This window comes from Temnothorax americanus, unplaced genomic scaffold (genome assembly GCF_048541705.1).
Source record: "Temnothorax americanus isolate GAGA-0224 unplaced genomic scaffold, ASM4854170v1 Scaffold33, whole genome shotgun sequence".
NCBI classification, from domain to species: domain Eukaryota; kingdom Metazoa; phylum Arthropoda; class Insecta; order Hymenoptera; family Formicidae; genus Temnothorax; species Temnothorax americanus.
In genome coordinates this window covers 2,375,036-2,400,354 of record NW_027509475.1, presented here as the reverse complement: position 1 = coordinate 2,400,354, position 25,319 = coordinate 2,375,036, and the positions used below count along the sequence as shown (strand labels likewise).

Genomic DNA, 25,319 nt, shown 5'->3' with positions numbered 1-25,319 from the left:
AAGCAATTAAAAAGATAAGACTATCTTAAAAAATAATGTCAGGTCAAGGTCAGGTCAGGTTCCGGCTGCGACTTTTGAGAAGTAACAAGAACATCCAGTTTATTTATTTCTTCGTATGAGTGTACGCTAGTTAATTATCATGTTACATTATGCTTCGTCGTAGTCAATTTTTTGTTGACGTTTGTAGTGTTCCAATAAGAACGCGGATTAAAAATTATGTCAACGTAATATAAAATAATAAATTAAACGATAACACTCTCGCACACATGTAGAAATATTGTTTGGTGAAAATTGTAACGTTAATAAATCGTCATATTTGCTATAAGCTTGTAAACTAGTCACGACGTCTGATTAGAACGAAAGGATGTCGACTATTAGCACATTAAAGTGACGCGATGTAATGACATATTCTGTTAGGAGGGTAAATCTGAAGAATAGTAGCCTCCTCACCGCGTTCGTTCAACTTGGGCTTACGCGACGCGTTTTTGCACGAAACGACCGACGCTGGCACAGAAAAAAGTGTCGCTCTGCCCCGCGAAGCGAGATATTAACGGTTAAAGTTGACGATTATCAGGTTATGAGACCTGCCGTACCGACCTGATTCCTGTCAACTTTAACCGTTAATATCTCGCTTCGCGGGGCAGAGCGACACTTTTTTCTGCCCAGCGTTGGTCGTTTCGTGCAAAAACGCGTCGCGTAAGCCCAAGTAGAACGAACGCGGTGAGGAGGCTACTATTCTTCAGATTTACCCAAATAGACGGATAAAAAAAACTATGACTCATCTCCTTTTTTACGTCACGATTTAAACGCAACATTTAAAGGCAACGCTTATTCGCTGAAGTTAGAGAATATTTTTCGTTTATCCCCCTTCCCCCTCCCTCGGCCTCGTTGTAATATCGCTTCTACCATCATCAATCCATTTGCAAGTGCTTCGTTACGCGACACGCAAAGCAAAATGCAACGAGAACGATTTCCGCTGTGACAAAATTGCGTCACTAACGAGGACGATCGATATATGGCTTTTCTCGTCCTCGAGAAATATTCTTGAGCAATAATTATTTATTATACTACGTCTATCAGCATTAACATTGAGCGTACGATAGTTACGACGCATCGACGCATTATTTTATACTTGATTATTGAGATTAATGATATTTAATTGATCATTTAATTGATCATATATGTTGGAAGAAATATATTAAATGCAACGAAAGATCTCTCCTTTCAAAAGAATTCTGTTTTTTGAAACTTTATCAGAAATAATCGTTCTCGACGACGAAAATAAAAATCGATAGTTATATGTCGTATTGTCGATAACGACTATTTTAAGCTTATATACATCTGGAATTCGAGGGTTACAAGTTGCCTCATAATTTTTCAAGTCTTTACATATGCACGCGCGCACACACACACACACACACACACACACACACACACACACACACACACACACACACACAAAGCCAAGAGATTGACGTAATAAGTCGCCCAACAGAAATCATGGATTTTTTTGGTTATTTTATTATACATCGTTTCTTTGTTTTTAAATCTTTATGTATGTCGCAAACATGTTTCAGCTACGTTATCTAAATATTTATGTGTGTGCATTCCACGTCTTAATGTCAAAAATGTTGCTTCAAAATATCGATGCTGCGTTTAACCTTGATCCCCACCTTTCTCCATGGGGCACCACACCCGTTGATACCCCGCGTCCCCGAACCTTTCGTAAAAAGCGAACGTTCTTTTACATTGCATTCCTCCAGGTTTCCTTGATCATGTCCGCGGCCTTTTCGCCGATCATAAATATTCCCGCGTTTACATGGCCAGTGTGCATCGTCGGCATGATTGAAGCGTCCACTACTCTGAGTGCCTCGATCCCGTATACTCTTAGCTGCGGATCGACAACTGCATAAGTATCCGTCCGAGGTCCCATTTTGACGGTCCCTATCTCGTGATTCATCATAGACGGCAGGTGCTTGATGGCGCAACGCCAATAATCATCGGTAGCAAACTCAAACTGTCTACAGCCTGGTATCTTATAGTCGTGCAATCGACTGCCGTAAGCCTGAAAGGCTTTGGTTTTGGATATGTTAATGGCGTGCTTTACTCCCTCCAGAATGATCTCTAGATCGGCCGGGTGGCTAAAAAAGTTTGGATCCATTTTGGGTGACTCGAATGGATCCTTCGATCGCAACGTGAGACGGCCGACGCTTCTGGGATATTGAACGATCGGCCAGATCGACCAGGCCTCCTGATTTTCGATCGGTTTATAGACGGCGTCGTACAGATCCTCTGAAATTCTCAGACTCTTCTTCAAAACCAGACCGTTGTCCGAATGTAGAGAACCAGACGCGAAGAGAAGCTCAACGTCCGGTCTCTCGTCAGGAGCGTATTTAGTTTTCATGAAAGCAATCGCCTCGGCACCTCCTGGAACTGTGAGCAGGCCGTCTTGATGCAGAAGGTACTCCAGGAGCGGCCTTGGATTAAGGATCTTGTTCTGCAGCAGCGACACGCTCTGATTCACCATAAAAGTCAATCCCAGGAAACCGACATGCTCGTACATGCTGTAACCGACCTTGGAGTTCTGAATCACTGGGATGTTCAGTTCTTCAAGATGCTCCCTCGGTCCAATTCCCGACAGCATTAACAATTTCGCCGAGTCGATCGTACCGGCTGATAATAAAATTTCCTTCGAGCAGGTCACCTTCTTCCGTACGTTGTTCTTGACGTACTCGACGCCGTAAGCGCGCTTGTTCGCGTCGATTAGTACTTTGGTCACTCTAGCACCGGTGATAATCTCCAAGTTCGGTCGATCGATTGGCTCGAGATAGGCCTTGGCCGCGTCGCAACGCTTTCCACGAGCCATGTTTACCTGAATGTACGAGAAACCTATCTGATCTTGACCATTGTAGTCCACGATTTTATACCCCAACTCTTGTCCGGCATTTAGATACGCAGTCGCCAGTTTTGTATGATATGGCACATGTTCCACGCACAAGTAACCGTTTTCATCGTGATACGAGGAGTTCTTGATGCCTGATGAACATAGGAATAATACGTTTTGTCAGTGTGCAGCATCGGGAGTGTCGCGCGGCTTGCTATGGTATTTGTAAAATTAATCCAGTTTAACCAGGAGACAGACTGCGCGCGGTCCCGCTTACACGCCGCATTGTACAGAGATATTCTGCGCAATCTCTCTTTTAGCTTTCGGATTATTTTGTTTTCGAATAACGCACGCTGAAATTTTAAGCTTGAACAGTTTGAATAAAACAAAAGAGGACGCTATTATATCATTTGAATGCATATCAGAAACGCTTAAGAATGCGAGAGAAGCAAAGAAACGCGATTACGTTCTACGATTGTCATTGTGAGAGAAACGTAATTTTATTGTTCTCTAAACTAGCAATAGAATTTAACAGTTGACGTTGCTTTTGTAAAGTTCATTGTATACAGAGTGTCCACGTTTAAGCGATTACTTTTATCAACAGAATAATGATATGAGTCAAGTGATGATGTAAAGAAAACGCAAACGTACTTTTCAAAAAAATTCGTTGCACGTTACAATATGCAATTACATATACCTTTTTACATAAAAGTATTAAGCTACGGTTATCAAAAAAATTAATAGCTACGTCACGAGATATTTTATATCTCATGTCAAAATATGTCAGAATTTACTATAAAATATCTCGTAAACTATTGATTTTTTTGATAAAATTATTTTTTTGATACTTTTACATGCAGAATATAATATAACTAGCAGAATATAGCTAGCAGAATAGATATTGTGTAAAAAAAGCCATATAATATATATATATATATTCCATTTGAAAGAGACCTTCGTGTTATCTTAAAAAATTGATTTTTTCGAAAATTGATTTTATCATTATTTGTCCCACCCCCCAGACCGTACTAACTTTTTTTTATCTGAAATTTTTTTTCTAAACGTGTGAAAAGAAAAAATTTTGAGGGAAAGAGTTAAAACATCTTATATATTGTTTACATCAATTGGAACGTTTAATTAAAACTATCTCGACGTAAGATTTTGCCATAAACGTAACACTTGATTTATTTTTAATTAAAAAAAGAATTGCAACGTTCTGAATCATCTACGCGCAACATGTGCTTTCGCATGAAGCAAAGTTCCGTCTTAAATAACTAAATCGCCGAATGAGAAAAAATGGAGAGTTTATTTGTTTATAGAGTGTCTCATATATACGTATAGTGTAAGAACGTTTGATAATCCATTGAATAATCTGAAGAACGTAAGTGAAAAGAGCGAAGGGAGAAGAGAAATGTCGTATATAAATACCTGGTACGTTAAATCTTTCACTTTTCTTAAAATATGGCAGAACGTCCGCGTAGGACCAGCCCACGTTGCCCAAACTGGCCCATTTGTCGTAGTCAAATCTGTTCCCACGTGTATGGATCATATAGTTCAAGATACTTGTACCACCCAAGGCTCTACCTCGCGGCCAAGCGCACTGACGATTTATCATTCCCAGGCAGGCATTCTTCTGAGGCTCCACGTTGTAACCCCAATTGTAATTGGTTAATTGAAATACGCTGACGAGCATCGGAATCTGATTCAATAAGTTTGGCGCGTATCCCGCTTCTAGTAATAAAATTCTCCATCTCTTATTCTCCGATAGACGATTGGCTAACACAGACCCAGCCGATCCAGCTCCTACGACGATAAAGTCATACCTGCTGGTGTCGTCGCTTGTAAATCCATACTCTTTCTCAGGTGAGTGAACATCATTCTTGACGATGTTTAGGAGACTATGAGCGTTGCCGGTCACTATTATGATAATGATGAATGGCCACAGAATCCTCATATTGTACAAGGTTCTGTAAAACTATAATTTTAAACGCATTAACACACACACGCCGCGACAGGAGAAAAAATTATTCTTTCACAATGTACCCCCTCTCCTCTAGGAATAAAAAATTACACTACCATATCTTTACGATGTATTATACCGCGATGTATTATAGAATAACCACAAAAAAGTGCAAGCAACGCGGTTCGGTGGTTTTCGAGAGACTTATCTGGTACCAGTTTGAAAACGATCGTTTCGAGAAAAACGCGCGTTTCGATACAGCTATACGCACGGACAGCATCAAGATATACTGACGAAGCACGCTGACGTTTTTCTTGGATAGCTCCGTTATGTTTAAAATATGCGACAGCGAGGCAATACAATATCAAAAAACACAGTACATAGATTCAAACAAAAAACCACGGTGGGCGGTGGGGTCCCGGCCATGGTTCTGAGCGGCGCGTGGTACTGCGCTGCGACAGCGCACCAATGTACTATCGGGACCGATCGGGACTATAACTTTGTTATTTCTCAGAATTTCTACCTGAAATTTGCACTAGACATTCTTGAAATGTATATACAGGAGCCCCGTGTTAACTCAATCTTGTTCTTTTCACGCGCGTATAGTTCTTTCCGCTATTTACTGGAATTTCGATCGTAAACTTAAATACGTTCTCTTAAATAATTCGGTAATACATACCGTTTATGTGATAGTAACGAATCACCGCGGGACGGTCGTTTTTCGTGTATCGATCCTTCGTCGTCCTTCCTTATTCTCGCACGCTGTGCCGCGATCGTATCGGAATATTGGCTTCTACGGAAAACACGTTCTCTGCCACTTCGGAACGGCGGCACACGATCGACCACTCTCCGTTTCAAGATCCACCAGAGAAATGTGCTTTCTCGTCTCGTTCACGTAATACTTACCGGACTCGAGTAATGTATTTGGACCAAGAACCCCTCCTCTCGAATTGTTACGTTTTAACGTTGATACATGCTTTTGGTGATGTGTAGTTCATTGCTGATTCGGCAATCCAATCATTATGCAATAATAAAGGAACGAATATCAGAAGCTTACAAATAAATGGAGATTGGAGAAAGCAATATTGTCCATATACCAGTCACGTTGTAGCCGATTATAATATGTGACGATTTGCATTTATATTTTTCGTTTACGATTATGACGTGTCTATGTCTCTGTTCTAGTAACTATCTAAATTTAAATTCCGACAACATTTATTTCTGATATAAAGATCTATTTTTAATTAATTAATATAAATTATTATAATTTAAATAATTTATGTTATGTTTTGACATTCTTATATTTGGTTGCTGATCGAAAATTGGCCGTCTGTCACAGCTCTTATTAGCCGTTACATACATATTTCTGCTACTGCGTAACTCGATAACAGATTATAAGTCTGACAGTAAGCTTGTAAGAAGGAGGGGTTTTTCAGTCGCTCTCGGGTGAGATAAGCTTGTAAGAATGAGATTAGTAAGGTTATATATCAATATTTATTTTGTCAAACTACGAAACACGATAAAAATTTACATTTAAGAATTTACCGCGATTACTGTCAATATTGTGATTAAGATGACATCAACGTTGGAAACATTATTATAGTACCGGTACCATATATTTTAAATTTTTACCTACTAACTTGCCTGTTTGAAAATATATATCTATTTGAAAGAGCTGTACACTGCTTAGTTAATATAACGTATTAATTTATCTCTTACCTAAATTAAAAATGGGTATAAATTTCGAAACATAGTATTAAGCAAACACGTTATCTCTCTTTTTTACGCATATAATACGCTTTTGACAAGATTCTTAATAGTTTTAATTTTATATATGTGTATGTATTTATTTTTGTGTTATAAAGCATTCACGGTATATTCTCTGTTTGTTTTACGAGTATATATGCATTGTGTAACGTATTTACATGCGACGTTCGTATATGCGTCTTTTACGAGCTTCTAAGGTTGATGAATAATGAACATCGTCGAACTTTTGGAAGATATTCCTCTTCTACGTAGACAACAAATGTGGTTTATGCACAGGATGGTGCCCTTGCGCATTTTCTCATACGTGTCAGACAATATTTATGTAAGCACGTGTTTTCATGAAAAGTAGATACGGTGGTCCGCAGTTACATGGCCACCTCTCTCACCGGATTTAAATCCGTTAGACTTTTATTTATGGGGACATTTGAAGAGCATGGTGTATGCCGCATCAGTCGACACTTTGGATAAACTAAAACAGAAAATTGAAAACTCTTGTCAACAACGAAGAAATAAACCTGGACGTTTTTAATGTGTTTGATCTTTAATGAGAAAGTGCTGACGTGTGTTGAAATGAACGGAGAGCATATCAAACATTTGTTGTAAAAAAATGCTTTATAACTCTGAAATAAATAGTTTTTGGAATAATACTTACTACGTGTAAGACTTTTCGGTTTGTTTTCACGAGTACTACATACTCCTATGGTACCACCTTTTTTTCAACATACATATATATATCTATACATATACGTACATATATACAATATATATGTATATACATACATGTATATGTGCACGCGTATGGCACAAATGTAACAGAATGGAAAGCGATTATTTTGCATTTTTTTAACATTCAAAGATTTCGCTGACGTACTTCACGTTCAATTTAATTGTACGAGGACGTTGAAAACATATACAAGTTTGCAAAGTTTTCTTACTAATGGAATAAATGATGGAAAATGGACATGGGTACATCAAACGTTAAGAGAGAGACGTGTCCTTATCTTGTATATTTAAATAGGTTTTGTCATGGGACAATATTAACCCTCCGAGAACACAAGGGGTCAATGTGACCCTGTTTTTTTTTTGCCAGAAAAATTTTTAGCCAGAAATATTAAACATAAAAAAATAAATTTTTTTTGTAACGTACGTTTTTTTTTAAAAGAACACTCATCGGTCAATCTGACCCTACACACACTTTGATCGTCCACCATTTTAACGTGACGAGTGCGATCAGCTTGAAAAAATTTCCAGATGTACTTGGAACATTGTTAAATCAATTGATATAAATAAAAAGTGCCGTTAGAATTCTTAACATATTTAAAAAAATAAAAAAAAAACTTTTTTAAAATTATAATTTTTTAAAATTTTTTTTCCAGTACATCTGGAAATTTTTTCAAGCTGATCGCACTTGTCACGTTAAAATGGTGGACGATCAAAGTGTGTGTAGGGTCAGATTGACCTAAAGTGTTCTCCGTGAATGAAAAAATAGGTGTGTTCTCGGAGGGTTAATGTGTGGCGCGCGCGCGCGAAAGTTTCACGAGAATAAATCGTATATATTATGTTAAGTTCAAAGTTCAAAGTTCAAAGTTAACTTTGAACTTTTTGCACGTCAAGCATGATTGCAAAATCTTCTTTTAAAATATTCATTCACATAACGACTCGATTTTGCCCAGAATTTCAACCGTGAAAACTGGTTGGGGGTCAGGGATATATATCCATTTATCCAATACTTAGGCAACGGCTTGTGGCCAGTAGTTATTAAATGTACAGCAAATTACAAAAATATTCGTATTCTTTCAACTAATACGTTCAAACGATATAAATTTAACAAGTTGAATATAGCCAAACGAGAAACTTTAATAATTTTTCAGTGAATTAACAACGCATGAGAGTATTTGTTCACAAGCAAGTTTTTCTTCAAGCAAGTTCAATCGCAGTATAATCTCATTTCAAGATTTCCACGTTAAAATTAAAGATATTTTCAACGTAAGAACATTTTTTTTTCGTGTAGTTATTATAGTGAACGAATAATTAGATATAAAGATTTTTTAAACGCATTCTTACGTTATACACGTAGTCGAAAGCGATATTGAATATTTATGTAGTATGTACAACCGTATGTGTGAAAAGCAACAGTCGTAACATCTATTTGTATACATAATAATGCCTTTTGGCAAGATCTTGACATAAATCTCACTCACAAGCACTTTTTATAAGCAGAACGTAAGAGAGAAGATGAAGATCGTGTATCAAAGTACAAAATAAATAAATTATGAAGGCAAACGTTTGTAACATGGAATATCTCGCGGGAACAGAATATACAGAAAATCAAACTTGGTATTCTTACAAGTTCTAAACTAACAATAAGTATGCTAGAGATTAAGTACTTTAAAAAGTATCATGAAATTTAAATCAAGCCTGCTTAAATAAATATTACGTGTTATAACGAAAGTATTTCCGTAATATCACGTTGCCGATAATTTATTTAAACTTTTACTATTATTATATATATATATATATATACACTGTGCGAGAACTGTTTTAGTTTTCAATGAAGTTTTATATCGATCGAATGCTCTTACTGGTTAATACAATACCATCACATTCGTGACTTGTCCGCGTATCCCCATTCTTCCTTTATCATATCGGCCAGTTTCTCCGCAATCATATAAATAGGTACGTTGGTGTGGGCCGATATAATTTCGGGCATGATGGAACCATCTGCTACTCGTAGTCCATGAATGCCAATCACCTGCGTTTTACATATGACGTTGTATAACGTATATATGTAAGTAAATCGGTATGTTTACGTGTGCGTGAACGTGCGTGTGCTTACATCACGCCGCAGGAATATTCGTTGTAGATTTGGAGATGGGCACTATATAGAGTACGCATCTTTCGCAATAAATAAATACCTTTAATCTAGGATCGACGACAGCGGTCGGATCGCCTCTCGGTCCCATCTTACAAGTACCAGAATAGTGATAGATGGTAATAGACGCCGTTCTTACCGCGCACTCCCAATAAGCATAAGAATCATACTCGTAGTTTTCGCATCCGGGAAGAGTATCGTTCGTCAATTGTGAACCAAACTTCTGCATCTCTTTCGTCCGACCGACGTTTATCGCAGCTTTAATGCCGGCAATCATTGTCTCGACATCTTCCGGATGGTCGAAATAATTCGGCACGATTTCGGGTTTAACGTTAATGTCATTGGCCACTAGTCTTATCCGACCACGACTCTTTGGCTTCAACAGCATCGGTAGTATGCTCCAGCCGTGATTGCTGTCGTATTTGTGCCATATCTGACGCATTCGATCATTGAAACCCATTATAGTCGGAAAAATAATATCTCCTTTAAATCCACCACCGGTAAATAACAGTTCGATGTCCGGTAAACCGTCACGTTTCTTTGGATGTTTGGTGTCGATGAAAGCGAGAGCTTCGCACGCACCTGGAACCGTGAGTGGTCCCGCGCGCTCTATCAGAAAGTCCTTTATATACGGAGAAGTGGGATTAATGATGTCGAGTAGATTCAAAGCTACCGGATCGTTCAGTGTCCATGTTAATCCGCCAAAAGCTACGTGATCCATCAGATTTTCGCCAACCGGCGAGTCCCGGACGACGTTTATGCCGAGCTCGCTAAGATGCTTGGCCGGTCCGATGCCAGATAGCATCAGTAATTGAGGCGATCCGATGGAGCCCGCACACAAAATCACCTCTTTGTTGGCAAACACGCGGATACGTCGATCATGTTTGGCAAACTCAACGCCGATCGCCCGCGTCGTGCGACGATCAATCAGCACTTTCCTCACCGTGCTCTCGCGTGTCACATGAAGATTTCGACGATTTTTCGCGGGGTGTAGGTAGGCTCTGTTGCTGCTCATACGGGTGCCATTCATGATCGTGCTCTGCACATACGAGAATCCTATCATATTCCTTCCGTTATAATCCAACAGCGGGTATCCGAGTTCCTTACCAGCTTCTAGGAAGGCCTCTGCCAATAGCGTGTGGAATAACGGATGAGAGATGTGCAACGGTCCCTTGGTTCCATGGTAGATAGCGTCTGACTGCAGCTCTGGGATATCGATTGTCTCCAGCTTTCTAAAGTACGCGAGAACGTTTTCGTAAGCCCAGCCCTCGTTCCCCATCTCAGCCCATCGGTCGTAATCCTCGGCGCCGCCTCTGGTTGCGATCATGTAGTTTAGCACGCTGCTGCCACCCATCACTTTTCCTCTAGGCCAGTTGCACCTATTGTCGGCCATGCCGAGGCAATATCTTTTCGACGATTTGGTCCGGTACTTCCAATTGATATTGTTGCTCAGCTGTAACATGTGAACGAGAATCGGGATGTCCATGAGCAAATTCTCGGTAGATCCAGCTTCGATCAGCAACACCTCGACCTGCGGAATCTCGCTTAATCTCGCGGCTATCGTGGCGCCGGCCGTGCCGGCGCCAATTACCACGAAATCGTACGTGGCTCCGACGTGCGGTACCGTGTCCGGTATCTCTTGGCTCCGGTAACGTTGGCCCTGCTGTAGGAAGTTTAGGGCCCCGACACCCAGCTCAAATATATTCATCAACGCATGTCCGCTCACGTCGTCGCCATAAATACTGCGGTACCGTTTTGGCGTCGATTGTCCGCCGCCCGACTGTAACGGAACGATTACAGCGACAGCACTGAGAAGGTAAAGGAGTCTCGATACCTTACCCGGCATATCCAAGTGGTACGTGGCTATTGAATGTGTCTCGCGCGAGTGGGGCGCGCGAATAAAGAGCAGCATCTGGATGCATTCGTCTAGCATATATACCTACATTGAGGTCTATGTTTTACAAGTGTGTCACTGTATGCGTAAATATCTATTGCGCAAACAGACACAACGAACAACGAAAGACGTATCCGTGCGATGTGAAGGACGCAACGCCATGATGAGAGATTAAAGGCGCTGCCACGTCCAAGAATTTGACTGCAAGAAGGAAAATGACACATCTGAGCTTGCTTTTGCATTTTTGATGCACGTTCGATCTTCATTTAATGTTTGTTAATGCTTTCTCTCATTTATCGTATAGCACGGCTTTTTGATAATGACATTAAACGTTGCGTTCGTACTTACGGCGATAACGAAGATAGATAAATAGGTCTGTCGTTACGAGGTCGTATCTATCTTGCGAACAGATTCGATACGAGATTGCCGTATAACGTTGACATCGTAATATCTGTGCTCATAGGGCACGTAAGGAAAAAATAAAAACACTTGATACATAAATCGACCACAAGCTCGCGAGAGCAAGCCTACTTGATCGCGTTCACTCGTTATTGGAGATCTCAACATCTCGGAGTACTCGCGCAACTCGTCGCGTCGCGTAAATGAGTCACGGTCACGGCGTGCTATAGATTTGCATTAGACGCGAAGACGCGACGTAAAATAATACGTTACCTCGCGAATCTATATTCCTTGATCACGAGCGTTTTGTTTTAAGGATGGTCTGGAGCAGAGCACGGCAAAAGATACACTTTTCGGCCGCGTTTCAGCTGTCTCCGCCTAAGCGACTTCCCTTTACCTCGCCGTCCCGCGCGCAGCCCACGAGTCGCTCGAGGTTCAGGAGCGTAAACGGTATCCTCTATAGTTTTACGTCATTGATGACTGAAGTGACTCTTTAACAACGTGAAGCAGAATTAAAGAAATAAACAAAAAATGAAGAAACGTTAGGTCAACTTTTGAGATCTTTTATAGGCGAGAGTGGAAACATCGATTTGAATATTAAACGTATAGCAAGCCGCATAAGATGCGGTAAAGAATTGTCGCTTAAGAAAGAACACTTTTCATTTTTTATAACTTTTATTTTTGAAAATGAAGAACACGGCAGTAACCGTAATTTCAAGGAATACATTCATTTTGTAGATTGTCTCATAGAAGACGTCAATACGCGTTTTAGTTGTTTTGAAAAACTTGGAACCGACGTAATTCTTTTTGAGAATTCCCTTACAGCGCCAATCGAAGCGACATCTTGATTTGCAGGATGAACTATGCGATTTGCATAGTGATATATCTCTTAAAACAATTAAAGACAATTTTAAACAAATTATTATTTATAATTTCGGCCAACGTTTAATAATTTCGGCCTTTGGATTTATTCCATGTTTGGGTGCACATATTTATGTGAGACTTTATTTTTAAAAATGAAACTTAGTAAAAATGAAAAGCATTCTTCTTTAAGCGACGAATCTTTACCGCGTCTTATGCGGCTCGCAACATCTAATATGCATGGAAATAGATATTCTCGCTCTCGCCTGTAAAAGATCCCGAAAGCCGACCTAGATTTTCTTACGTTCTTTAATTTTGCTTTAATTACAGTCATTTTAGTCGTCAGTGGATAAGGCCTACAGGGAATACCATTAAAAAAAAAAAACGCGTCAACATTAATAGTATCTCACGGGTGACATGGAAAGCTATTGTAAACACATGTTTACGCTCCTGAGCCTCGAGCGACTCCTCGTGTGCTGCGCGCGAGACGGCAAGGTAAGGGGAAGGCGCTAGGCGGAGCCAGCTGAAAATTGGCGAAAAAGTGCCGTTTTTTTATGCCGAGCTCTGGTCTGGAGACTGCGCCGTCCCAATTAAAAACATCGATATTAATTCTTCAGGGAGAACCAAAGACAAAAAAAATGTACATAAATAGTTACGGCAAATCTAGTAGAATGTAAAAGACGTAGGTTTAGTGATTGTAAATAACTGTTACTACTTGTTTTCTTTTCCTCCAAAAAATCTCGACGTCGACTTCTCGTGCTCATTCCGTATTTCGGTTTCTATGAACTGTAGTGAATTACCAAGAGCAAGTGAAATTGTTATTTTAAGAGAGAAGTATAATTTTCCAAAGTTTTTGCAACACATAGGAAACCATCTTTCCGCGGACAAATGTCATAATCGAACGTTAAAGAAAGAGATATGGTTTATAGGTACTTTGAAGGTTTTCAGAAAAGATGGCACGTTTTTTTATTTTTAGTAATCGAATAGATTCTTTTTCTAATTTAATCTAAACTATATCAAATTGCGCGCGCGCGCAATTGTATAAAATAATATCAATAATTTTCCGCAAGTTGTCGGGGTTGTTTTCTAATAATCTTTTTCATCATTTTTTATTTTTCTCTTTGAACGTCAAAGTTTATTTCTTTCTCATTTATCTCTGAAAGCGAAAAAACATCTTTAATTTTAAACAACATTTTTTTTGTCGCAACATTTCCAAGTAACCTTATCGCTAAATGGAATAAATAAATAGAGAAGCACGTTCACAACGGAGCAATATAGTACGGTCAACGGTACAGTAAGGTGCATTAATTTGCTGGGTCATAGTAGCTTGACTTATCTGCGCAAAAGTATGCATGCGGTGAAATAAAAAGAGAGAACTAGTAACTTCTTATTCTTCTCGTTATACATTTTAATATTAACAACGTACGAAACAGCTATACGAGTCAAGCGCGGTACGTGGTGCGCAAGTAAAGAACGTAAGTTACAGAAGTAACGACGTACAATGTACACACAATATATAATATACATATACATATATTCCAACTTTATAAACTGCGCGCTGATTATTTGTCGAACCTGAAACACAGCTATCGTTGGAACATTAATACCCTTCCCTCCTCAGAATTAAATCAACGCGATATTATTATTTAAAAAAACTGTAAAGAATTTCTTGCGAAAAATATTACCTCAGTCAGGATTACCTCAAACCTGGAACACCTTCAACCTCCCTCATTTCGTGAAAGGCGTCGTACCAATTCGACTACCGAGGCATGTGGTAATATTTTTTGCAATAACCAGTTAATACCTATATAATAGTTAAAAATGCATGTTTCAGCCTGCGTAAATTCAAATATGTCACTAGACTCGTGAAAATGTCAACAAATTATTATAATAAACAGCTATACGAGTCGAGCGCGGTACGTGTGGTGCGCAAGTAAAGAACGTACGAGTTACAGAAGTAACGACGTACAATGTATACATATAATATCCATATACATATATTCCAACTTTATAAACTGCGCGCCGCGTATTTGTCGGACTTGAAACACACCTATCGTTGGAACATTAGTCTCTGGAACGTTTAGTCCGACAAATACGCGGCGCGCAGTTTATAAAGTTGGAAAATATGTATATATGTATATTATATACATCATGTTATATTTTGTACGTCGTTACTTCTGTAACTCGTACGTTCTTTGCGCACCACACGTACCGCGCTCGACTCGTATAGCTGTTTATTACGTTGTTGACATTTTTACGAGTCTAATGACAAATTTGCATTTTAATATTGCACGGAACCGCGCACGTATTGATTATTAAAGACCTAGCAGCCAATAAGGCTACTATGACCCATCGACGTAATGCACCTTACTGATGTAGCTACTGCGCGCATATATGCACGCAGTCAAACGTAATCCTGTATACGTGGCTCGTTAATAAACAACTATTACGTCAATTTCAAGCGAAAACAAGGCTAACGTCAAATCAACGCACAACTAACGTTATCGTAACTGTATGTGCGATACGTTTCGTTTTTTTCGAGACATTTACTGAAAATAAAATGTCTCGCTAGCATCTACGAACTCTCTTGTTGGTATCACGTTTCTTATATAAACATTTTATCGCAAGAGCAATGTAACTTGGATTGAACGTATACTTTGAGAATGAATCAAAACGTTATCTTGCATCTTCTCTGAAATGTAATCGACATAATTTTTTTATTTTCTTATTTTTTTATAATAATATCAGCAACACGTACATCTGAATATCTCGACATTCGGAAAACTTGGTACGTCAGATGGATGATCGGTGTAATTATTTGCCATGGCATCACACAAGTATTTCTTACTCAAAATTTAGAGCACGTATTAGGCCGTCTCGTCAGATTATCGTAATACTCACTATTGTTACGTTGATATACGTGATGAGCATTGCGATACGTTATTTTACCTCATTATATCTTGTTTGATGAAATAGTTTCGACCAACGTACTCACCATTCCATAAAAAATTACATATCAGCGAAGCTCGATCGTATATTGAATAGTATCGAATCAAACTCTCGATATAAATATGTAGGTACATGTATGCGTATATTAAACTTAACGTTGTTTAAGAATTGATAAAACTATTTTACTACGTATTGTGTATGTAAACTAAAAATGTTTATATGTCCAACAAGTAAAAGAGGTAAAGCAGTGCGCAGATTAATCTTCACGTTTATCAAATGTTATTTATTTAGAACGTTTCGGCCCTAGAGTTTTGGACGGATCCTCAGCACGTGGGTATAAAATGGGTTTTATTTATTACGAAGCGTGTGAATCGTAGAATAAAATTTATAACGTTAAACAACGTTATAAAGCGAGAGACTTGGCTCTCAATTATAGTCCTGCATCTTCTTTACTCGTGGTTACTCTGTATCAGAGCCTTATACACCAACTCAAAACGGTTGTTTGTTTCCTAAAAAATTTTCCTATTTTAGCTACCACTTTGTTATTAGACATTAGTTATAAAATCTCCTTTTTTATCTTCTCTAAAAATTTGAGCAAGCATTAAAATCTTATACTTGATTTACGGCGATACGCTTATGAACGTACGGCCAGACCTATTTCTCGTAATTTTATTAATTAATATCGTTTCGACCTGAGCGCGGGTTTGATTGCAAGCTCAAGCGACCGCGAAAGGTACGCGAGTAATGAAAAAAGAAGAAGAAAAGTTTATGTCAACTTACATCTTTTGTGCTAACCATTATTTCGCGTTTGATTATACGAACGACGTTTCGATTTTTTAAACGTACGTCATGCATCTGTGTCGTAAATTATTTCGAAAATAATGAATGCGCGTTAAAATATCCGTAAGATTATATATGCGTATACGAAAAGAACTTTTTACATCAACCTCGCATACATATACTACAACAGTTACACAAGAACTGTAAAGGAAAACATTTTCAGAAATGCCTTTTTATAGGTAACACAGTTACGTCAATTGAACGTGCGTAAATTGCGAGAAATAGCATTAGAATAACAATCACGTTTTCCGTTGAAAAAATTTAATTCTATTGGCAAGTTATCCACGAAGTTGCATTACACACGTACCGCGTCAATATATCTGTTTATGTATAGCTTTATGATTTATAATTTATACATGATTGCAACGTTCGAGGAATAAAAAAAAGAAAGGTTATAACAGAAGAATAGAAGAACTTTATTTTTATTTTACAAACGTACAATTTACAACGCGAAACGCACGTCTTAACAATTTTTATAGTTGCTTACTTAATCTTTAGATTAACTTAACGCGTGACTATATAATAGGCAACAAACTAACAAGTAGCAAATTGTAATCTCACTCAAAGAATTACGATGAAGAATCATCAGTTATTTTCTCGCGTAATATTATGGAAGTATACATTAATATACATGCGTTTAGGTAATGAAACTTACAAGTTGACTTCGTCAAGAGTCGTCATATGGCACATTGAAGAAAATTGAGAAACTTTAATAATGTTGCACCTGAGAAATGTACACGACACATTTAATCGTTTTTATGTTTAACCTCGTGACTGTTTGCTCTGAACTGGCCTAGTTTTATTATATATTAATTGTAAGTCCCAGTTTCTCTCGCCGATTATATCGATCTTTCTTATATCATCCTTGCTTCACGTTTTTCTAAAATTACGCTTTTACACGATAAACATATTTGCTGTTATTAAACGGACTTAAGGAATATGTAAAATATTATCGGATCATTGTGCATTTCTGCCTATTAATATCCAACTTATCAAGTAGGTTTCCCGTGTAGTCCTATAATTATACAATTTTAGATAATCAAGACTAGCTCTTAATATGCTGCTTACATACCGTATAGCTAGCATTACATATAATAATGTGCGCATGGAATACGTATGAATTATTTATCGACAGACATGCGTGCAAAATTAGAAGAGCAAACATTTTATTGGTCGATATATCGGTTAGTCAGTCGATCGGGGTTAGACACGTCAATCGTAACACATCGCACGTAAATAATATTACAGCTTAAAATTTCGGAACGTCTTTGAACTTTCTCTCTTTCTCTTTTTCGTTTAGAAATATAATAATCGCTTCTGCGCGATACGGTTTTCGCGAAACAAATCTGATGCAAACAAGTCGCGACGCGGTATTATAATCCAAATCGCTTTTTTCTCAGCCCGTTTTGCTCCTCGCACCTATTGTATACTTTCGCGCGTAGCTGGCCGACGATGCGGTAGCCGACCAATCTTGCTTAATGAGATCAGCACCTTTCTCGCCGATCATAATGATAGGAGCGTTTGTGTTGCCGCTGCATATCGTTGGCATGATGGACGCGTCGATAACTCGAAGACCCGCGACACCATGAACGCGCAATCTCGGATCCACTACAGCGGTGGGATCGCTAGGCGGCCCCATTTTGGCGGTGCCTACGGGGTGGTAGATTGTCATAGAGATGTGTCGAATGTGACACTCCCAGTAGGCGTCGGTACCGAATTTGAGGTGTCTGCATCCCGGCAGCTTGACGCGATGAACTCTCGAGCCAAATTGTTTGAAGACCTTCGCCTCGCTTACTTTGATCGCAAGTTTTGCACCTTCTATCAGAATAGCAATGTCCATGGGATTGGAAAAGTAATTCGCATTGATGATAGGCGTGTGAAATGGATTGGAGCTTCTCAAGCGTATAGTACCGCGAGACTTGGGCCTCAGTAGAAGAGGCATGATGGTCCAGGCGTCTCGATTGCTAATCGGCCTGTAGACGGTGTTGTACACTTCATCCGTCAGTCCTAAAACTTGACGAACTTGCGCCCCTGCGTCGGAATTAATGGAGGCTGGCGCCATGTGGAATTGCACATCCGGATAATCGATAGAGTGATTGGCATACTTGGTATTTACGAAGGCATAACCTTCAACGCCACCCAAAGTCGTCATGGGGCCTCTGCCGTTAACTACGTAGTGCATCATCATCGGGATCGCCTGAAAACGATCCTGAACTATGGCGACCGGCTTATCGATTAAGAAAGTCAGACCGCCCATGCCTATATGATCCTGAAGATTGTCGCCGACTTGAAGATCTTTGATAACAGGAATACCAACGTGTTGTAGATGCTTCTTCGGTCCGATCCCCGAGAGCATCAAAATCTGAGGGCTGTTGATGGCACCCGCTGATAATATCACCTCCTTGCGCGCTTTCACTATCTGTCTGCGACCGTTCCTGACAAACTCGACGCCAGTCGCTCGCATAGTCACGGGATCGATCACGATTCTCGTCACGTGGCTGTTCATAGCTGTATGAATGTTCTTACGTACGCGTACAGGCCGCAGGAAAGCTTTCGCGGTGGAGCATCTGCTTCCCCTGCGAATAGTTCCTTGCGATATCATAAAACCCGTCTGCTTTTCGCCATTTATGTCTCTGTTCTCGTATCCCATTTCAACGCCGGCTTGTACAAAAGCGACCACCAAGGGCGTCTTCCACGGCGACTCCTGAACCGTTAGATAACCGCCGGACGCGTGATAAGGACTCCTCCGCAAGTATGGATTTCTATTGTCTTCCGACTTTTTGAAGTAGTAGAGAACTTGATCGTATCCCCAGCCGGGATTACCCAGCGACTCCCAATGATCGTAGTCATGTTTATTACCGCGCACGTACAACATGTAGTTAAGAACGCTGCTTCCCCCCAAAACCTTACCACGAGGCCAATTGCATCGGCCGCCCTTCATAGCCAAGCAAGCCTTACCTGTAGCCTCGATCTTGTACTTCCAATCTAACTTGGTCAACTGTAGGTACGCGGCCAAAGACGGCACGTCTGTAATCTCGTTTTCGTCTGGTCCGGCCTCTAACAACAGAACGTTCCAGTCTGGTATCTCCGAGAGTCGACTGGTAATTACCGCTCCAGCCGATCCACCCCCGATCACGATGAAATCATAATCGGAGTAGAGAGGATATTTGTCGACGAGTCGACTCTCGGGGTCCAACTGATCGTAACGATAGTAAGAGAGACCCGCGATTAACAATGGTACGAGCCATAAACCTGTACCCATCAAGCCGATAGCGCCCTTCAAAGCCGACGTTACCACTATCGCGCTGAAAACCATTCCGGCGAGAAACGACGTCCACTCTCAGACGTTCCAGTATTTTTAGTTTAACCTTTCTCTCTGTCTCATTGAGTTCCGCTATTGCTTGTCGTAATGGGATGCTTATTGTAATGGAAGCTCTATGCCTTTATAATCTTTTCAGTCTTACGAACATTGAAGGACACGTCGCCGTTTATACCTTTCATGACGCTTCCATTGATTTCGATAGATTGCTTCCATACTGCCTCGTCCTGTAATAATAATAATATTAATAATAACGATAATGATAATAATAATAACAACAACACGAATAATAATTGTAACAATGACGATGATGATGCCGACGACGTTAATAATAAAAGAGATAGATTGTTAAGTTATTAAGCATATAGAACGTGAATGAGAAAGCTAGCACTGAATATATAATAGTAAATATCATATCAGGCAACGCACGTTAATGCTTTTCTCAAAATTTGATTCTAACCTTGATTTTTCCGTATATTTTGAAAGATGAGAACAACGTCGTTTTCAATTTGTTTATTTTATTTTTTAACGTGCACAGGTTAGAAAGGTCTAGAATCGTTAATCGTTATTATTTGTGCAAAAAAATTTATCGAACGTCGTTGAATAATATACGTAACTTTGCTCGTAGCGACACATTGTAGAAATAGCAATATGTTTCTGGTCGCGAAAGGAAGAGCGCGGATATCGCGCGACGTGAAACAAGGAAATGCTGAAGTCTCAACGAATTAAAGACGATCGTACCCTATCAAAGCGTAGTAGCGTTTACGTTGATAAGTAGCACTTCAATAGCCACACAACACAAGCTCCAATCTACGTGTAAATTAAATGAGTAAACGGCGCACAAAGTGCTTCGTTATACCTGCGGGTTATGTCTTGATCCGTCGGAAGAACGAGATGGTGATCTCATAACGGGAAAGGAGAAAGTGTTTCACCGACGTAAATCTCTGACTCGTTTCTTTTTACGAAACGACTCGTGGAGTTACGTTATGCGCTCTCTCTCTTCCTGCCTCCCCCCCCCCTCTCTCTCTCTCTTTCCTCTCACGATCGCGCACGCGCACACATACACACACATACACAAACTTTTTTTATTGTTCTTATTTAGCTTCACATGTGTTTATTAAATATATCGGTTTAAAAAAAAATGCGCTTTATTTGTTTACAAAAACGTCTCCGATTTAACGTTACGTACATAGATGTCAGGTCTATTAACTCATATCTTAGCAGTGCCAGAGGATTCTTGCGAGAAGCGAAACATGAAATCGCAAATACGTCTGTGGTCTATCAACATTTGTCGGCAAGAACCAAACGACAGAAATTTCTATTTAAGATTGTTAATCTCAAATAAATTTCTCTAAATATGTAAAAATGCAAAGAAGCAAGTAATATTTGGAAAATTGGAGAATAGACCACCAGCTTTAAGAGAGAGAGAGAGAGAGAGAGGGAGGGGAGAGAGAGAGAGAGAGGGGGGGGAAGAGAGACATTTTTAATGTATACCATTTATAAACCAAGATTACATGAAATATAGCGTATATACGCACCACGTACCTGTACGCGCTAAGATAATTCCAATTTCGTAACTTTCACAACTTCCGGCGAGTACGTTCTATTTTCTAGTTTCGTGATTTTCTCAAAAATCTCCTCTCCCAAAGAGAGGAGATCTTTTCCTTATTGGCGCACAATGATGAGAATAAATAGTGCTTTGTGGAGTACTATACACGGGAGCATTAATGCTATTTGGTGCGTGCGCACTCAGCAATTCAATGTCTCTGTAATATTTGAGAAATGAGTATTTTTTCGCTTATACAGTTTATCTACTTTATTTTGTCGAAAGAGCGGAAGAATCGGTAATGTATATTGCGCGCGAAGCCTTTTTGCGAATGCAAACTTACCGCAGGCGGCATAAATGCTCTCGATTGTACGATTGTAAATTTTGAGAACTGCCGTTTTCCAACGTGTAAAATGCATTAAAGCGATTTTATGATATTATTGAGTCGTTCCGAATAATAAGAAAAAATGAAATTGTGAAAGGTACGAGAAAGAGGAGAACACGCTCGGCAGATTTCATGTATTACGCACGGAAAGCGACGCGGAAGCTGCCTTTACTTTTCCTGAAATCGCTCGTTAGATCTCGGACATCGTTACGGAAATATAGAATTGTTAAAATTTTAACTGATAATATTGTAAATAATCTCAAATAGCAGATACATTTACCGTACATTGCGATATCGAACAATATTTGAAATACGTCGTTGATTTAATTAAAAAGGCAACGGCGCACGTATGCATTCATGCAAATAATAACGTTATTGATGCTGGCATATACCATTTATGCACACATATTTGTATGTATTATATGTATGTGTATGCATATATATATGGTGCATAAAGGAAAGTCACTATTCGGTGAAAATTTTCCAATATTTGCCACGAACGACGTTATATTGAAGGAGCACAAATTTGTAACGTACGCGATAATCTTTAGTAGATAATTTGTAGATAACTGAAATACTTGTGATGAAACTGTGGAACGAATACTTTTTATGGTCTTATTGTCGATCAATCACGGTTTAATCATTTCTTGCGCGTTTGCTGGATAATTATACTTCCGACACGTGAATGTTACATAAACTTCTTTTTATCATGAAAGATGCAAGAGGCAAAAAAATTGATTACAAAAAAAAATAAGAGGATAATTGCCAATAATAACGTGAAACACATACGAGATGTAATTAATAAATTACAGTGTATGTGTTGAAAATGTAAATCTTTATTTAAAAAAAAAATAAAAAAATGCGAGTAAAAAGCATAGAATAATCTTGTTTTATTACTTACGTCGTGTTTGAGAGAACGTTGTTTAAAAACAAATATAATCAAAATATACGTCTATATTTGACGTTGTCAGTTAGGATCCGACTTCCTTAAGGACGTGAAATGTCATTTTTCAACCCGAGTCTTGGAACGCTGCGGAAGACGTAATGTTTTAATGTCAATGTATTTATGATAGTTGTATATTATTTCAAGAAATCAGTTCCACGCAAGTCGAGATAACTAACAACAGTATTGGCTATTAGTGCTATTATACGATACCGATACTCATACTACCGCACATCGCGTAGAAACGTTTAAAGATCACGCCGGGTTTTACCGCGATCAACGACGTCATGCAAATACCAATGCATAGATGCACTAGATAGACACACTATTTTTTATATTCGGTTCGTACATTAAGTTATACGTGTTATAACTTATGTTATACATTGTTATAAGAGTTGGCATTGATCTCTCGATGTTTGCGACGCAACGAAAAAGTTTTTTCATCTCGGTCACAAGTTTTTTATCACGGACATGGAAATCATATCATCGGGAGTTTTTTTTATCGCGGAACAGTACGGTTTCTTTTTTTTTTCCAATCTGAGGTCGCGCGAAACCGGTTAATGATTTTTCCATTTGCACTGCTGTAGCAATGCTGCGTGAGCATTTGCTGATGCTGTAGTTTACCGGGAATTTATCAAGGGCGCGTTGTGCATCATAAAGACGTAATATCGTTTGCAATATTTCCATTCTCTATCGCATTCTCGTATAATCAACTTCATGGAATTTATTATTGTGTAGAGCAAGTTTTTATAACAGTCTTTGCGTAATAATGATCCCTAAACAGAAGCATTATACACGTTACATATATACAAGAACACTATCTTTAGCGCAAAACGTGTACTTTTCACTGTTATTTTCCTCGACGTGTCTCATGATACGTCTCCCATGATTCGATCAAGATTACACTTTGTCACTGCCCGATAAGTAAATACACACATCGTCGAGAAAGAGAGAGAGAGATAATTATTTCAAGTATTTTTCACACGTAAGAAAGATTGTAGAACTCGTCAACGACTCCCGGAGCGTGTCGATTATATCACGAGAACCGTTCGCGATAAAAGTTCTGTTATTGACAAAATTCCATTACCAGAAGAATTCTCTGGGTATTGGAAGCTCGCCGCCGGGTGACGCGACGATGGTCGAGTGTCCGCTATGGAGTCGGTAATGATAGTCGAAAGGAGCGGTACAGTACTGCACCGATATACCTCCATCCATTTCACTCTCACTGTCCTTGTCGTTCCCCTTTATGCCTAGTCTTCTTCTTGTCTTTCCCGAATGCTCTGGCAGTGAAAGTATTCTCTTCCTGTGATTACGTACATGCACCTACCTATCTGCCTACCTGCCTGCTTCCCTACCTACCTATCTACCTACCTACCTACCCACCTACCTACCTACCTGGCTATCTATCTACCTAACCCACCCTAGCCAGCAACAGTGTAGTAACCGAATGGCACTTGCACGAACGTTGCTGCTTCTTGTACATCCGCGAAAGAATGATACAGTCTCAACGAGGATCAACGCGAGGAGAATGACCGGGGGTTTGCTTTTATATTGAAAAAGCGATAGCCTATCTCTTACCCTACCGAGATAAACCGCACGAAGCGCGCGGTGTGCATTTCTTCGATTCGTACGTGTTGTGTTATTTATACAGGATGTCCCCAACGTAAATGTCAAAACTTTGGGAGCGTATAGGGGGATCGATAAACTGAGAAAAAAAAGTCCTTTAGAGATTTGCTTGTTCTTTGCTTTGTTTTGGAGAAAATCGCAAAAAAAAACAACAATTTTTATTTTTTTACTTATTTATTACTTGATTTTATACATGTTGTACTTTTTTAATGAAAATATATTGTTAAAAATGGCCTTTTGCAGTAATGCAAGCATTGCATCAGCATTGACAGCTCGTGTTGCAGTTCGACACTATTCTGGTGAAATTTGGTGAACTGCAGCCACGCGTCGGTCTTCCAACTGAGCACTCTTAAGTCGACTGGCAACGAATAAACTCTCGCTTCAGAGCTCCTCACACGAAGAAATCCATAATGGGTTTATTCGTGTGAGGAGCTTTGTACATAATAAATGTACCTTGTACATAAAGCTACAATGGAAAACTTTGCAACGCAAAATTTCCATTTTCAACGAATCGATTAAAACTATACGCGCTTATATCGTTATCGCTAAGATCACACTTATCGTTTGCATGATAATTCAAATGCCACGTTATTGCGGTCACACGTAACATGCCAATTACGACGTCAATCTATTTGTATTTTTATCGAAACGCGTCATTAATGAGTGATTTGATGAGTACGTTGTTGACGTTTTGTTTTAAATATTTGTTTCGCAATGTATTGCGAAATAATCAACGCGTTATGTTTAATTTTATCGCGATAGCAAATTTGTTTTTTTCTATTATAGTTCTATTATAGTTTTTCTTTCATATTTCATCGACGAAGTAAAATGGGTTTAAACCTTCTTTTGAAGAAGAAAATAGGAGAGAAGAAAAAGAATTTTACCGTTTACCGTACAAAATATCGTTAAGAGGAGCACGCGCTTAGACTTGCGTCAGTTACATAGCATAGACGTTAATAAATAGGATACGATAAGAATAGCACGTGACTTTAACAAGTGTCAGACTTGATATCATCAAACTTGATATCAAACGAGTAGATTAAATCGGAATGCCGCACGCAAAATAAACAACGT

At 39.1% G+C, this 25,319-nt stretch overlaps 2 protein-coding genes across 4 annotated transcripts in view; one reads left to right on the top strand and one right to left on the bottom strand.

Annotated features, from left to right (window-relative positions):
- The window catches only part of Flo2 (flotillin-2), a 73,799-nt gene that overhangs the window by 3,055 nt on the left and 45,425 nt on the right, over nt 1-25,319 (top strand). The window lies entirely within an intron of this gene.
- On the bottom strand, nt 1,502-23,957 carry LOC143901381 (uncharacterized). The gene is made up of 10 exons (XM_077413649.1): nt 23,707-23,957; nt 22,578-22,706; nt 21,291-21,511; nt 17,893-19,972; nt 13,084-13,093; nt 11,557-11,601; nt 9,527-11,176; nt 9,214-9,363; nt 4,313-4,859; nt 1,502-3,036 (listed from the first exon to the last, which is right to left on the bottom strand). The coding sequence occupies exons 4-10, from the start codon at nt 19,740-19,742 to the stop codon at nt 1,745-1,747; spliced, it is 5,544 nt and encodes a 1,847-aa protein (XP_077269775.1). The 5' UTR covers nt 19,743-19,972; nt 21,291-21,511; nt 22,578-22,706; nt 23,707-23,957; the 3' UTR covers nt 1,502-1,744.

What these genes read in the sequence shown, in the direction of transcription:
- LOC143901381 (XM_077413649.1), bottom strand. Translation starts at nt 19,742, where the DNA reads ATGGTTTTCAGCGCGATAGTGGTAACGTCGGCTTTGAAGGGCGCTATC. An exon ending in AAATTCTTGGACGTGGCAGC is followed by an intron (nt 11,177 to 11,556) that starts GCCTTTAATCTC and finishes AATATATTTGAG; the next exon opens with CTGGGTGTCGGGGCCCTAAA. An exon ending in ACGCGGACAAGTCACGAATG is followed by an intron (nt 4,860 to 9,213) that starts TGATGGTATTGT and finishes TTAAAATTATAG; the next exon opens with TTTTACAGAACCTTGTACAA.